This window comes from Periplaneta americana, chromosome 7 (genome assembly GCF_040183065.1).
Source record: "Periplaneta americana isolate PAMFEO1 chromosome 7, P.americana_PAMFEO1_priV1, whole genome shotgun sequence".
Taxonomy (NCBI): Eukaryota; Metazoa; Arthropoda; class Insecta; order Blattodea; family Blattidae; genus Periplaneta; species Periplaneta americana.
This window is the reverse complement of record NC_091123.1, coordinates 161,155,331-161,173,023: the sequence shown is the minus strand read 5'-3', so window position 1 is coordinate 161,173,023 and position 17,693 is coordinate 161,155,331. Positions and strand designations below refer to the sequence as shown.

Genomic DNA, 17,693 nt, shown 5'->3' with positions numbered 1-17,693 from the left:
AATTATTTAGTATTATAATAACCTCTTGGGGTTCCTGCAGATTGTACATAAGTATTAGGTAATTTACATAATATGTATTTGCTGTATAACTTTCAAAGACAAAACAGAAATAATATCATCACTGACAGAATGGGAAGCTAATGTCGGATACATTAGACATTATTATGTAAGAGGTATGATAATGCATTTAAAATAATATATTGCATATCAGAAACTATTACAATAGTGTTCTGTTTAGCCAACTGATATGCAAGCCTTTTAACATAATTTCTGGTTCATCCAAAATATTTTCTCTCCATCATTAACACATAGTCAACTAGCTTCTCTTCAAGTGAAGCTGGGAGTATTGGTTTTCGTCCAAGTTTCGATTTAACAGCTTTGGTGGGCTCAGAGTTGGACCGTACATAATCAAATAATGTTGATCTAGGTACATTGAATCTTTTGGAAGCAGCAAGATAGCCCATTCTTTTCTCCCGTACTGCGACAGTGGCATTTACCATATCTTCAGACTTCCATTTTTTAGACTAAATCTCTTTTTTCTTTTACTTTAGGCATCTAAAAATATCAGAAGAAGAGCCAATTCGTTACTTCATAATATTCGATTAATTAGAAAATTAATTACTTGCATTAATTAAAAATACCCATGAGTAAAAATGTAGTGGTTTGTTATTGAAAACATATAAATGGGTTTAAGGCAGCGTTTATGTAGCGAGCAGCATTGAAAGACAGCCGACAATGCCCTCGGCTAGTATCCGACATTGCCCTCGGCTAGTATCCGACATTGCCCTCAGCTAGTATCCGACATTGGCCGACTCTTCACAAACAGTAAAATAAGCCAGCTGCATGAAACATGTTGTCGATAGCATTTCTGCATTTACAGAATTAAGAAGCCTTATCTATGGTATATCAAACAGTGCATACCATGTTGTGTAAATATAAGAATAACTTGTAACGAATAAATCACATTACTTACCCTAAAAAGTTTTTTTTTCAGAAACGTTGAAAACACGCTATTCACACACAGTGAAGCACTCAACAGTAATGGCTATTCATGCAGATGTTCGTCTACTTGTAGAGAACGTAATGCATTATTTTCACATCAGATTGCACCATTTGATGGAAAAGAAATATGTTATCCGAGATTATCCGACATTACCAGACCTATCCGACAATCCCCTCCCTTACTCTACTGTATTAAGTGGATGAAACACATCATTCATAAAGATAGTGATATTCCAAAGAAAGAGATTGAGTATGACATGATAAGTTTGAATTTATATTGATGGTATCTTTACCTTACAAAAGTAATCAATAAACTAAACAAAACAATATTACAGTACAAAGCAAAGTTACCTAGGTGCTGTATATGTTTTAAGTCTTAACTGATATTACATAACAAAACTCTTATCGCATAATGCTTTTAAGGTGATATTGGTTAGAACTTCCTAACATCAGAATATTAAATTATTTTTTTGAAAAATCCTGAAGCTATAGAGCTTACATTTTTATAACACATGGGCACATATCTTTTGCTTATGATGTAACAGTAGTTGCTTTGTTAATTCATTTCCTTACAAATAATTTCCATTCGAATATTTTTAAAATGTTCAATACACTATCTTCAGTAATACGTATTACGTATATTAGATTTACGAAAACATTTTGTAAGGCTACTAAATAAATAGGCCTATATCTGAAAATTTCACTTTTCTATACGAAAAGTTGAGAAAATATTTATTTTGAATAAAAGATTAAACTTGTGAAAAATGAGCATTACATTCTTATAATGCACTTATACTTCTCAGGCAAATCTAAAAATTACCATGGATACAGTTTTAATAAGTTCTCTTCCCTTTATCTATTAAATCAGTGCTGGCCATCCCTGAATATAGCTCGACCAAACGGCATACAGTATACTACCACTTTCGTCTGTCTCTTTCCTTTTCGCTGTAAAGCGCTCAGGCTCTCCTGATCTCTAAAGCGCGCGCTTGCTCCTATGGCATCAGTTGGCATTACTGGCTTAAACTGTGAGCTTTCCTGAAATAAAATTTTTTCTAATATATGACTTTTATTTTTAACATATAAATTGTCTTTATTATTTAGCAATTACTTCGATTCACATACTACGTGGGGTGTAACTTTAATAGTGGCAACACTGCTGTAAAAGCGAAACGAGACGGAGTTAATTGTTGTCACTTCTACCACATATTAGTCTATGTCTGCCCTCCTCCCCCCTAAGAGGACTCTTCCGTCCGACTCACAACGCATGCGCTGTGGAGAGTTGAAGTTAGTCTCCTGTTGGTAACAGCTATCAGCGGTTGTGTTTCGCCATGTTTACAAAGCAGGAACAGTAATTTTGGCTGAAAATTCAATCTACCCCTGGTCGTACAGCACGACAATGTCATGACGGTCTTGTTGAGGCATGTGTAGAGACGACGTTACCATACAGGACTGTGGTGAGGTAGGTTCGAGCCTTCAACGAGGGGCGTGACCGCGTGAAAAACATGACTCGAGTGTTAGTGAAGAGAAAGTGGAAGCTGTTTCCGCGCTATTAGACAACTGTCGACGACAGACGGTACATGAGTTAACCCAGGAGGTAGGAATATCGCATATGATGTGTTTCGTATTCTAAAGAATCGCCTAAATATGAGAAAAATTGCATCTCGGTGGGTTCCCTGGGATTTGGCGAAGGCACAGCGATGGATACGATACGACACCGCTCAAACTCACTTGGAGCGTTATGATCGTGAAGGAAACGCCTTCTTACGTTGTATTGTTGCGCTTGATGGAACATGGGCCAGGTCATAAGAACCTCTACTAATCGCCAATCAAATGAGTGGCGTCATTACGGGTCACCAGGCAAAACAGTGATGCATCATACACCTACGAATGTGAAAGTTCTGCTGATTGTTGTGTACGATTGTGACGGAGTCATCCTAACACCTACCGTCCCAGAAAGACAGAATCTTAATGCACAGTATTTCCGTCATTTTTGGAGCATAATCTGAGACCAGAGTTGCGAAGAAAGCGCTCACACCTTTTGCAGAACTCTGCCATCATTTTGCAGGATAACGCAAGAGCGCACAAGCCACATACTGTAGCTGGTTTGTAACGTCGTTGGGAATGGGAAGTGCTTTTCCATCCACCATATTCACCGGACTTAAGCCCCTGTGATTATGATTTAATTTCTGAGTCAATCACTGACTGATGACTGAATAAGTGACTTGAGAGAATGACTGAGTACCTGATTGAATGTCTGAGTGAATAAGAGAGCGACTAAGTAACTGATTTAATATCTGAGTGAATCAGTGACTGATGACTGATTAAGTGACTTGAGAGAATGACTGAGTACCTGATTGAATGTGTGAGTGAATGAGTGATGGGAGAGCGACTGAGTAACTGATTTAATATCTGAGTGAATCAGTGACTGATGACTGATTAAGTGACTTGAGAGAATGACTGAGTACCTGATTGAATGTGTGAGTGAATGAGTGATGAGAGAGCGACTAAGTGACTGATTTAATTTCTGATTGAATCACTGACTGATGACTGAATAAGTGACTTCAGAGAATGACTGAGTACCTGATTGAATGTCTGAGTGAATAAGAGAGCGACTAAGTAACTGATTTAATATCTGAGTGAATCAGTGACTGATGACTGATTAAGTGACTTGAGAGAATGACTGAGTACCTGATTGAATGTGTGAGTGAATGAGTGATGGGAGAGCGACTGAGTAACTGATTTAATATCTGAGTGAATCAGTGACTGATGACTGAATAAGTGACTTGAGAGAATGACTGAGTACCTGATTGAATGTGTGAGTGAATGAGTGATGAGAGAGCGACTGAGTGACTGATTTAATATCTGAGTGAATCAGTGACTGATGACTGAATAAGTGACTTGAGAGAATGACTGAGTACCTGATTGAATGTGTGAGTGAATGAGTGATGAGAGAGCGACTGAGTGACTGATTTAATATCTGAGTGAATCAGTGACTGATGACTGAATAAGTGACTTGAGAGAATGACTGAGTACCTGATTGAATGTGTGAGTGAATGAGTGATGAGAGAGCGACTGAGTGACTGATTTAATATCTGAGTGAATTAGTGATTGACGACTGAATAAGTGACTTGAGAGAATGACTGAGTACCTGATTGAATGTGTGAGTGAATGAGTGATGAGAGAGCGACTGAGTAACTGATTTAATATCTGAGTGAATCAGTGACTGATGGCTGATTAAGTGACTTGAGAGAATGACTGAGTATCTGATTGAATGTGTGAGTGAATGAGTGATGGGAGAGCGACTGAGTAACTGATTTAATATCTGAGTGAATCAGTGACTGATGACTGATTAAGTGACTTGAGAGAATGACTGAGTACCTGATTGAATGTGTGAGTGAATGAGTGATGAGAGAGCGACTAAGTGACTGGTTTAATATCTGAGTGAATCAGTGACTGATGACTGAATAAGTGACTTGAGAGAATGACTGAGTACCTGATTGAATGTCTGAGTGAATAAGAGAGCGACTAAGTAACTGATTTAATATCTGAGTGAATCAGTGACTGATGACTGATTAAGTGACTTGAGAGAATGACTAAGTACCTGATTGAATGTGTGAGTGAATGAGTGATGAGATAGCGACTGAGTGACTGATTTAATATCTGAGTGAATCAGTGACTGATGACTGAATAAGTGACTTGAGAGAATGACTGAGTACCTGATTGAATGTGTGAGTGAATCAGTGATGTGAGAGCGACTGAGTAACTGATTTAATATCTGAGTGAATCAGTGACTGATGACTGAATAAGTGACTTGAGAGAATGACTGAGTACCTGATTGAATGTGTGAGTGAATGAGTGATGAGAGAGCGACTGAGTAACTGATTTAATATCTGAGTGAATCAGTGACCGATGACTGAATAAGTGACTTGAGAGAATGACTGAGTACTTGATTGAATGTGTGAGTGAATCAGTGATGAGAGAGCGACTGAGTAACTGATTTAATATCTGAGTGAATGAGTGACTGAATGAATAAGTGACTGAGAGAGCGACTGAGTGACTGATTTAATATCTGAGTGAATCAGTGACTGATGACTGAATAAGTGACTTGAGAGAATGACTGAGTAACTGATTGAGTGTGTGAGTAAATGAATGAATGACTGAGTGAATAAATGACTCGGAGAACGAATGAATGAATGAAAGTAATCTTGCAGTGTAGGCTTTCACGGCCGGAGTCTATAGATGTAGATTCATTTTCCGGGCTGAGAGGCCGTGGTCTATTAGTTGGTTTTATACCAGACACAGGATCAGTTGCCTCAGGTACGCCGAGAAGAGTCTTGCGACCTCGGATACCACTCCACTGAAGATGTCTGCCGCAGTTGCAGACGAAACGTCTGGTATAAAACCAACTAATAGACCACGGCCTCTCAGCCCGGAAAATGAATCTACATCTAATGAAAGTAATGTTTTATTTAACGACGCTCGCAACTGCAGAAGTTTTATCAGCGTCCCCGGATGTGCCGGAATTTTGTCCCGCAGGAGTTCTTTTACATGCCAGTAAATCTACTGACATGAGCCTGTCGCATTTAAGCACACTTAAATGACATCGACTTGTACCGGGATCGAACCCGCAACCTTGGCGTAGAAGGCCAGCGCTATATCAATTTGCCAACCAGGTCGAATGAATGAATGATCGACAGAGTGGTATAAGTGAGCGAATGAGTGAATGTGTAAACGAAAGATTAAGAGAATGAGGGATAATTGATAGTAAATATATAACAAATTTATATTTAAATATTCTAAATTTGTCAATTCTCATTTTAAAAAGTTACATATGGATTTTATAAATAATAAAAAATTATAAATTTAAATTTATATATTCTTATTGTGTAGCAGACATAAAACAAATTATATTGCATAGACTACTTCTTAATTTATAATCGGAAATCCTGCCTGAACACGAGTTCTATTCTTTGATGGATGAACTAAAATTTTGTCTGTGTTTACTGTATTATGTTACAAGTATTAGCGAAATAAAATAAATAATAATAAATAGAATTTACAAAATGATGAAAAAATTATCCTCTCTTCAGTCACATTTTATAAACTGACAATTTTAGCATATAAATTAACGTTAACCGCTTTGAAATGTCGCGTTGAGTTAACGCCACAATGAAACGAATTCGAAATGAGCAACAGAATAGTGTGCTTCCCTCTGACGCCGTTTGTAGTCTTTAAATCAGATCTTCTCTCTGCGGATGCACCAGACGCTTCTCCCAGAGTGTTTTGTTACTCCGCAGAGGATAGGCTAAATGAGACGAGGAGACACGTGAAGGCTTGATGAAATTAGTAACACGTTAGAACAGGAGTACATTCCGTTAAAACGAGCGTTACCTCGTTTCGTGTATACTCGCAGTTCTGTACAACGCTCTACTTGACCTTATTCACAGAGGCTACAAATGCTTAAACTTGCGCTTTAAAACTCAAATTTTAGCATGAACACTTTGAGTGTAAACCGTAATTTCGAGGAGCTCGGTGTTCGATTCCTGAATGGATTCTTTATAGTTTTTCGGAAGAGTCGCGTTTAAAGCGTAGATATTAGATATTCTCATGTTATTGTGTTTTCTTACTTTATTTTTATTATACTCCAATTTTACCTGAGATAGGTATGTTAGGGTTATAAATACATAATAGTAGGCTAATAATAATAATAATAATAATAATAATAATAATAATAATAATAATAATAATAATAATATGATATAGATTAATGAAGTCTCCTATTGAATTAGTCTTACGTGTCAATTACGAAATGAATACAATTTAACAAATCTATATATTCAGCAAATCTGTACAAAGTTTTATAAGTTATACACATGAATGAATGAAACGCAATGAGTTGAAATTAAATACTAAAATACAATCTTATATTTCTATTAATAAGTTTCGTGAAATGTATGCTATACTGTATTATAACCTAAGCAAATATATAATCCTAATATTCACTAGAATGTAGTTTAAATTTCTGTGGGTTGAAATCTCTGAAGATGTTACACAGTTTTCCGTTAAACATTGTTGTCACAAGCAATTTTTAAATTATATACATCACAAACACAAGAACACAAAAATACATCACACTAACATACGAAAACCTAAAACACACACAAAATTGCAACCTACATTCAAGAAATTAAATTACAACAGCCCATACAGAACAAATAACACTCTACAAAAACATCTCAACACACAAACAACACAAACAAACAAATACAACCACACAGGCGTATACAAACTCAACTGTAACACCTGCAACAACTTCTACATAGGACAAACAGGCAGATCGTTTCAAACAGGTTACAAAGAACACATCACAGCCATAACAAAATTACAAAACACCTCCACATATGCAGAACACATAACAAATGCTAACCACACCCACAGAGACATCAACACAGACATGGAAATACTACACATTCAACCAAAAAACGCCAGAAACTAACACAGTAGAACAATATGAAATATACAGACACACAAAAACACACTCCAACGAAATTCTCAACACACAACTCAACTTCAAAACACATACAATCTTTGACTCTACACTATACCACAGGAACACACCCTCACAGGAAACAAAATAAGTGGCGCCAAGACCAACAGCGACCAGTTTTGAAGATGACCCATAAATAGGTCGAAACATGTAAACGAGGTACGTTGAAATTTTACTTACCATCACGGATGGCCTGAACTGTAGGACTGTCGTGACTCTCCGTGAAACCGTGCACTATGACCACAGTCCATGTGCTGGCGTTGAAGTCTGTCTGTTTCAGATTGGTCACATCCGCTTCCAGGTGAATGTGAGTTTTGGGATGAGCCCTGCAGAACACAACAAAGAAGTAAACTTACTGCAGTACTCAGAATTATCAAAATATGATAGTAAAAAATTTTGTGACGTCCTCAGTGAATAATAGTAGGCTACACAAATTTGTTATGTTATTACCAGGCTTCGAGACTTTGGACCCGATACAATAAGTTTACTGTGCATGCACTATAAGTTGTTGACTCGCTGCAGGTAGATAGAGATGTGTTGAGGTAACAACGTTGCTATATAGAGTAGAGTACGGTAGTATGGGGAAACAGACATATGTACATACTGAAAGTAAATATACATTTCACAATGATAATGTCAAAAGAATGTGAAAAGTATTTATTCTCCTGTCTTTTATTAGCATTTGTGTTTAATAATACACAGTGTTAATGGTGGAAATAAGCATGTAGCTTTTTTCATTTATTCTATTGGTCATCTTTAGGAAGTGCAGTTACAGTACCGAATTGCAATGTACTACAAGATACATTCTCAGTGACTCAAACGTAAATCTTTTTCGGTTATCTACCAAAGTTTGTACTGTAGAAAGCTGTTCTCTACGCCTCATGACGTGATAGGAGCAAAACGAAAAAACCTAACATCATTGCAGTCTCTAAGAGACAGTCCTTTATTCTCGTGTAACTCTATGTCCACTAATTTGCTGTTTATGTTACACAATGTTCCATATCCGTTATTTTTACACAAAATTGATTCCCACTTCTGTTTTACACGTTCAGTAACCGGTGTACTTGATGTCTCATTAATTCTCTGCATCATTTTCTAAATTAATTTGAGGGCATCCGGCATCTCTTGCTCTGACTTTTCTAACCGTATAATAGTTTCAGACACAGTTTGTATGAAAATCAAATTATTCGTCAGAACCTTCAAATCCGAGCGTTTTCCTTTGCGTATTTGTTGGCATCCATTCTACAGTACCCCCACCCACTGTACGCTTTACCACTATACTCAGTACGCCGTTATGCGGATTTCCCACTGAACTGCTCTATTGGGTCCGAAGTCTCGAAGCCTGGTTATTACATTTCATTAGAGATAATTTCTTTAAAAAGAAATAATTCCATTCCGGAATATTTCCTAAATAATTCATTGTTAGTAAGATCTTCATTACAATCTTCTTCTTATTTCTTCTTCTTCTTCTTCATCCTCCTTATCAACATCACTAGACTGAGGAAAGTTACGCAATTGCATGGCTTTATTGATTTGGCGCAATGAGAAAGAGAAATTAATCTGCCGATCATATTTTTTATGTTAGAATGAAACTCTCCTTATTTTACATAAAGAATATTTCCCCTTTAAATGGGGATATATACAGGGTGTATCTATTTATGTGTCCATAAATGTGGGGGCATATTCCTGACACCAAACCATAACAAAATTCATATGAATATGGATGCGCAAACCCTTCGTTACGGAGTTATGGGTTTATTGGTAATAGTACATGCCATAAATGTAGTGCATACCCGTCATTTCTCTCTCTGAATACATATTTTTTTAGTAGGTTATTTTACGACGCTTTATCAACAGCTTAGGTTATTTAGCATCTGAATGATATGAAGGTGATAATGCCGGTGAAATGAGTCCGGGGTCCAACACCGAAGTTACCCAGCATTTTCTCGTATTGGGTTGAGGGAAAACGCCGGAAAAAACCTTAATCAGGTAACTTGTCCCGTCCGGGAATCGCACCCGGGCCACCTGGTTTCGCGGCTAGACGCGCTAACCGTTATTCCACAGGTGTGGACTGAATACATCTTGTGATGTGATGAATGTTACTGTGAATAACACAAAACAGAACAAAAGGTAATCAACAAAACAAAACAAATGTCATGACCAACTCTAATGAAGAAAGTGGGGAAAAATGCAAGTTTGAAGTGAATTACATAATCAGGGGTCACTACAGGAATTCCTTTCATAACTCCCTAACGAAAGGTTTGCGGTCCCATGTTCATACGAACTTTTAGTTATGTTTTGTTCTCAGGAATATGCCCCCACATTTATGGATGCATATATAGATACACCCTGTATATTTACTTTGCACATTTAAATGCATATATTGGGGTTATGCAAACAGGGTGCAAGAAACCCCAGTACATTAATTCACAGTGGCAATAGATGAAGTCAATGCGAACAAGTTTTGTCAAATAAGTTTTTTGGCACGTCCAATAGTTTTGAGAATACGAAATGCAACGTGTTGCAACGCCGCAACACTCCTTGAGGTCATTGTTTCGCAGTGGGAATGAGAGTGACTGAATCATCCACTCCGTAAGACTTGCGAGAGGAGAATGTAAACAAAAACGTCTCATCAGATACGTTTCAATTAAATTATTGTAGATCAAACGTAAAGTATTGAATGAATTAATAATTACTGTTTCACAATAAATTAATTTAGGTTAATTTTGACATTAAATACTTCAAATATAGTCTCCTGTCATGTCAAAAATACGTTACCAAATTCTTGGAAGACGGCGAACTTCATCTGCAGCAGCATTTCTGGCTATCTCACTCACTGATCAATATAAAGCTCTTCGGATGTCAATTCTTGATTGAAAGCGAATGCCTCGCTTCCATCCATCTTGCAGTAGTTCAGTATGGTAGAACTTCTTTCCCACAGGCTTCTTGTAATGCCCTAAAGCACTGAATTGCATGTGTTTCTCTTGCAACTTGGATTTTTATGAAACATCTTTGTTCGTACCATTAAAACTATTTTGTTTACTAAAAATAAAAAAACACTCACTGTACTTACAAAATCTGGCTACTTCGAGATTTTCAATATTGAAAATTTATGAAACAATCGCTGCTCTATTACAACAGTCTAGTATATATAATCACGAACCTTGAGTTGTTGCGGGTACAATTCAAAATTATTTCGATTTTTATGTATGAATTTTATTAATACAATATAATTTTGTCTTATTTTAAGAACATTAAAGTCTAAATACAATTTCCGAGATGGAAAATCAGTAGGTTTATGAAGACATATTTTAATTATTTTCTTCTGTAATAAATAAAGTGGATAAAAATTGGTTTTAAATAAGCTATCCCATGATATAATTCCCTACATAGTTACCGATTGAAATGAAGTTAAGTATATTGTGCATAATAAACTTATTGACAAGTAATTCCTCAATAAAACAAAATATATTATTTTGTGCGAGATCATGCGTATTTACTTGTTTTCCGCACATAACCAATACGCAGTAAGTGTGAAATACCACATTCAGTATTCCCAACGTAACACACATAACAATTTCCCTCTTCTTACCGCTTAAGCGCGACATTCATTTTACTGCTTTAGGCTTTTAACATATTATTTTTAGAGATGTTTAACATAGTAATAATTATAAACTGGAAACTTACCACTGCAATTTCACCTAAATTGCACTGTTAATTATTGTTTTTAAATATTTGTAAAAATTAAGTAAAGTCTACTACTCCACGAAACTTATTGCATTCCTGATACAAGTAACAATAAGGAAGCCGTGAAAAAATCAACAAGATTCCAGATGCCGATGTTATTACTGTAATATGTTATATAAATAATATTGTTAAAATATTAAAATGAAAAATAACCTTACCGTTTGTTTTAAGTTCGCATTTATAGACTGGGGGGGGGGGAAGACAGACGTATATCACGGCCTGCTGGAGTATAATAAACACAGAAAACAATTTATAGCAACAATGTTGAAAAAAGATATTTTGGTTTTCCGAAGTTGCCGTCATTAAACAGAAACCAACATGGAGATTTCATTGCAACTAATTAGAAATTCGTCTTTCAGGAATGTAATAAACGATCTTCGCACAAAATAATGTACGATACACGAGCGGTATGTTTGTTTTCACGTTCTCGGAAATTAAAAAAGCTCAACTACGTTTCGCTTTTTCAATCTTTTCCTCGACCATGAAAACGTCAACATACCGCTCTTGTAACGTATATTACTATTTATGTTTTATTACAAAGGTAATTAATGTGTTGGTTAATGTGACTGCAAACAAGTCACGTTATAACCCTTATGGAATTACATCGAGTAATAGCAGTCTAGTATATACAGTCACGAAGCTTGAGTTGTTGAGGATACTAGGAACAATAGACTGTGCCGGTACTATTTCGCATTGTCTGTGATGAGGCGATAGTAGCGATCCTAGTGGTTAGCAACTGTCTGTGGATTCATATTCTCTACGTATTGAGCTTCGTGACAGTATATACTAGACTGTGCTATTACGCATTACAAGATTTCAATGGTCACCGCTAGGAGCATTGATTTACAGCATTGTTGCTATTACTTATCGAATGCCCTTATATTTAATGTTCATTTCGTAATAAAATTGCACTCATAATGCAGGGACTAACAAAATGTATCAACATTAAAATTGTTACTATGGGAACCATAACCATAGTTCTGCTGGATAAAACAAAGAAGTACATTGTATACAAATATTATGCTCTATCTGATGATATTAAAAATCTATGAAGGTGTCATTCAAAAATGTTCTTAACGACGTCATAATTCACACATTAATAATCTAAAAAATATTATCTAACCACAAAAATGTTCATTTATAAACAAAAGATATGGGGCGTGTGAGCTTTTCGTTCAGAATTGCGTGCGTCCGCTTCATTTGTAATGTTCGACACTATGATCATATATCACATTCTTTCGAGAAGTTATCATGGCTTAGGTTACATGAGAGGAGAAATCTGCACTCACTTTCTCTCTTATATCGAATTATGCACACCTCATCCCCCTATTATTTATTCGCTCGTTTTCATACTCTCTCTCGCTATCATAATATTAGGCCTAATACTCGATCACAACGCGATAACACGCTAGAAATTCCACTTCACACATCGTCTCTGTATTCCTCATCTTTCACTGTTGCTACCTCTGTCACTGGAACTCTCTGCCGCCTGAAGTCAAGGGCTGCCGAACATTGAAATCTTTCCAATCCAAGTTAGAAAATTATCTTATGACGAGTTGCCAAACTAACTTACTATTATGACAAGTGTTGTATTGCATGTTTCCACGTATTCACATTTTTTTTATGTTCTAGTGATATTTAACTTATTTTATATTTTTGTTTTCATATTTTCCGATAATGGTAGGGGAGAGTCGGGTAGTATCGGACATCGGGTAGTATCGGACAGAGCGTTTCTTTCATCTACCACCATATGGTAGTATCTGAATGACATGGTTACGTTTCTCTATGCGATATCACAGAAATGTAACCATTTCAATCCGGTACTATCATTGTGTGGTAGATGAAAGAAACTCACTGTCCGATATTACCCGATGTCCGATACTACCCGACTCTCCCCTATATCTATAATGTGATAAGTTGAGCTATATATAATCATAATTTTCCTTACTGTGTGTACCTAAAAATATTGTATTCATTGTATGCTTTGTAATGCACTATTTTATTACTACTACTATTATTACTATTATTATTATTACCACTGTTCTTATTTATTATTATTATTATTATTATTATTATTATTATTATTATTATTATTATCATCATCATCAATAATTGTCTTATTTTTTATACTTTATATGTCTCATTTATTTTGACCTCCTGTTCACATTTTATTATGCTTTTTCCATTCTTTCTGTATGTTATATATTATGTCTGATTTCTACTTACTTGTTGTTTACATTTTATTATTATTATTATTATCTTATTCAGTTTTGTGTGTAAAATTGTATGTACTTTGTAAATTTGTAGTGTTTTTTGTAACGCAGTTTTACTCCTGGTTGAGTGTTAGAGAAGGCCGTATGGCCATAACTCTGCCAGGTTAAATAAATAAATTATTGTCATTATTATTATTATTATTATTATTATTATTATTATTATTATTATTATTATTATTATTAATTCCATTTTAATTGAAATTTTGCGTTACTTTTAGAAATTCTGTAGAATATAGATTATCTAGATTTATTATTAATTAAATTGTATTATTTATCTGAGAAATTGTCAAAAAAATTATAACTTATTCAATTTTTGCCATTTAATTTTCTAATGTAAAATAAAGTGATAAGATTACAGATAGTGTACTCCAGACATCTTTACTATTTAATTAAAACTTCAATAGAAGACTTCTTAGGACTATAAAATTAGGGCTTACAGTTACACTAATTGCTTTGCATAATTAACATTACTTTAGCCTTCATGAAATTACAGCAAAAATAAAATATTACTATTAAAATTAATTAATATTTGTATAACCATCCTTCTAACAATTGGAAACTCCTTCAGATCAGAGTTTTAGGGGCCGAGACAGATCTAGACAATTCTCTTTGTATATTGACAGTAACTTTAACCGTTACGGAAATAGACAAAAATAAAATTTTCTTTGTATAAACTTCATTTTACTAGAATCTATACCTCTTTCTCTCCACAAACAATTAAAAAGCCTTGCAGAATCCTGAGGGGCCGGTCCATTAGAGAACTATTGAAAAGAATTCTTAAGATAGTGTAATTTGTCGGGTTAATATACATAATACACAACTGTTGAGGAGGAGGTAATATGAGATTCTGATTACAAGCCACACAATACTTTGAATATTCCTATCTGCTTAGTTTTCTTAAGTGGCAAACTCATATTAAAAGCGATTTAAATATACTAATAGCTATTTAATGTGCATCTCTGCAAAATATAATTGCAGAGGTCTATATCTCTCTAAATTGCACAGTTTATAAACAAACTTATACTGTTTTCGCTGTAAGAAAAATCCTAATGTAAACACAAGCACGTGGCTGTCATATCCGTGATTGGCTCCCAGTCGAAACACTCACACGACGCAGGAAAATATAGTTCGTATTTGGAAACTATCATCTTGTATTATTTGAAAATAAAAAATTGAATTCTAGTTGTTAAATACAATGAAACATATAACTTCACTCATATGTAGAACGATATGTAAACGAGAAGCTACTTCTATATTACCAACAGTAATTCCCAGGTAGTCTGTTCTTGTAACAAGCTGGCGTCACTTGTGCTCGTAGTTGTTCACGTAAGCACGTGGTACTGAAGTATGGCTTCTGCATCCTCGGTGTGTGTGGTTATTAAACATAAGAGCGGAAACCCTCTCAAAAGCGGAGAAAAACAAATAGTTTTAAATGTATAAAATAAGTTATGTGAGTTTTAATCACTGTAATTATAAAGTAAATGTTTTCTAAGCAAACGAATGCATAGTAGTGAGGTTAGACCTACTTGACGAGTAGCGGAAAAAGTTTAACATGAAACAGAATGTACAGCAGTAGGCGGGAACACGTACTGAGAATCTATGGCGCCAAACAGCGGCCAATGAAGCCTCACTTCAGTCACGTGCTATTGTTTATATTAGGATTTTTCTTACAGCGAAAAGATTATAGATACTTAATTATGCGCTTCTGAAAATGCTTCTTGTGTGTAATGCAGAAAACGATTTTTTTTTTTCCATTTCAATGAACAGTAAGATCTTTTCAACAAACAAGTATGTCTTTTGAATATTGATAACAAGAAATTTAACTAAAAATTGTTACAAAACACTTGAAACATTTGAGAAAATGTGTCATTTTCATGAAACCAATGCTCTAGAACAGAGGTTCCCAAATTTTGTGAAGGTGCGATTTACTTTTGGGCGAGACTTCTGTATGCGATTCCCCTGGAAGGGTGCCTAACCCCATTCGAAAAATACAAATATCTCTAAAATCGAAAACAACGAGAATTTTACTCGAAATTAGTGGAAACCACGAAAAGAACGACCAAAGTAGAAAAAAATATAGTGCAACAATCACATGAAATACTACATGAAGATCATTTTACCACAGTCTAGTGTTATACAGTCACGAAGCTCAATACGTAGTAAATATGCGTCCACAGATAGTTTCTAACCACTAGAATCGCTAATATCGCCTCATTACAGACAATGCGAAACAGTACCTGCGCAGTCTATTGTTCCTAGTACCCTCATAAATTCAAGCTTCGTGACTGTATATTCTAGACTGTGATTTTACTTTATATGTATATATGTCTGTATGTATTCACATAATATGATTACTTAGGGCCATATTCATAGACATTCTTAGCGCGGGCTTCCGGTGGATGATCAGCGAACTAACGTTATTCGTATTCATAAACCAGTGTTAGCGATATGACATGAATCCTGTACAAGTAATCAGTCGATAGCCGGGACTAGTTTAGCACGCTCGTAGCGCGGGATAGCGAAATGTCTATGCATAGCACCCGTAAAGACTTACAATAACCCTCATTTATGCAATAATCGCTCCTCTATTACGTACTAGAAGATTCCGGTGCTCACCGCTAGGAGAGCAGATTTACATCACTGTTGCCATTACTCACTGAATGCCCTGGTATTTATTTATTTATATATTTACTTACGGGAAACTCGGCTAATTCCGCAGTAGTGCATACATGATTTTACTGCGACTTTACAATAGCGTGAACGTAAGTTTTGAGAGGCTGTCAACAGGAGGCATGTCCTTCGCAGTGCTATGGAAAAAAATCAAGGATATTGGTCGACACCTCTGTCGGCAATACAGTGAAACATCGAAAGTTGGCTGTTTTTCGTGTTTTGCTACACAACTGTGAATAAAGGGAGCATTGTTACATATAAATATTGTTCCTTTTATGTTAGTTTCATAATGTATTTCATAATTATTTATTCTTGCGAAATTAGCCAAGTCCTATTGCGGATTTATCCGCAATGTTGCGGAATTACCCTAGTTGTTCTTTTTCAACTGTAATGTATATACAACTAAATATATTTGCATTTTAATAGGTCTCTTTATCTCATTTGGTAATGAAAGGTTTCGTCCATGTCTACATACCTTGATAATATTTTTCAATAAACATTTTGATAAAAATATGGTAGATTTACTTCTTAATATTGCGGAATTAGCCAAGTCTCCTCTACTTTATTTATTTATTTATTTATTTACTTATTTATTTACTTATTTACTTATTTATTTATTTATTTATTTACGTACTTACTTACTTATTTATTTACTTATTTATTTATTTACTTATTTACTTATTTATTTATTTACATTTTAAATTAATCTTTTTTCAACAACATAAACTATTCAGTTGTTGAGTGGGAGTAACAAAAATACGTAAACCGGAAGTGTTCAATGATTCCGAGCCAAAACCACTATGTTAGAGGATGTGAGAGAGTTACAGTTATAAATTAAAGTATAGTCATTTTGGGGGATCTCGATACTTTTAAGAAAAGTAACCATTGCACTGTTCCTAATAAAAACAATTCGAACTATATAAAATCTATGTTGACGTGTTTGTAATCTCTGTGTTATATATTATACAATATTTAGGTATATTTAAGGAGCAAAATTTGTGTTGTAAATGTTAGTTTTTTAAGTATTTCCTACGTTTGTCGTACTATGTCGAAATCTTGCCCATTATGAGAGAAGTCGACACTTCGGCACCGATTTGTATTTTTTAAAAAAAGATATAAAATGATCACATTGGCACCAGATATGTGAAATGTACGAAAACATATTAGTATTAGTACCAGTATTTATTTATTTAACCTGGCAGAGATAAGGCCATGAGGCCTTCTCTGCCCCTCTCTCAGGGGATTACAATTATAATATGAACAATGAAATTACAATTAATATTAAATTTACAATTAGAATTACAATAAAAATTAAAGTACGACAAGATTACCTGATTAATGAAAGCTAGACATTTTATCATAGAAGTTAAGAACAAAGAATATTTTTGTATTTACTGAATTACAAATTAAACCTAGAATAACAAAATTCTATAGTGATGAAATTACCGGATGTT

General features: G+C 34.9%; 2 protein-coding genes across 2 annotated transcripts in view; one reads left to right on the top strand and one right to left on the bottom strand.

Annotated features, from left to right (window-relative positions):
* The window catches only part of LOC138703658 (GTP-binding protein Di-Ras1), a 1,052,070-nt gene that overhangs the window by 781,010 nt on the left and 253,367 nt on the right, over nucleotides 1–17,693 (top strand). The window lies entirely within an intron of this gene.
* LOC138703657 (pancreatic lipase-related protein 2-like) overlaps nucleotides 1–17,693 on the bottom strand; it is a 228,742-nt gene that overhangs the window by 38,045 nt on the left and 173,004 nt on the right. The window contains exon 3 of the mRNA XM_069831719.1: nucleotides 7,730–7,875. Within this exon, the coding sequence (XP_069687820.1) occupies nucleotides 7,730–7,875 (146 nt within the window). The remainder of the gene's footprint in view (nucleotides 1–7,729; nucleotides 7,876–17,693) is intronic.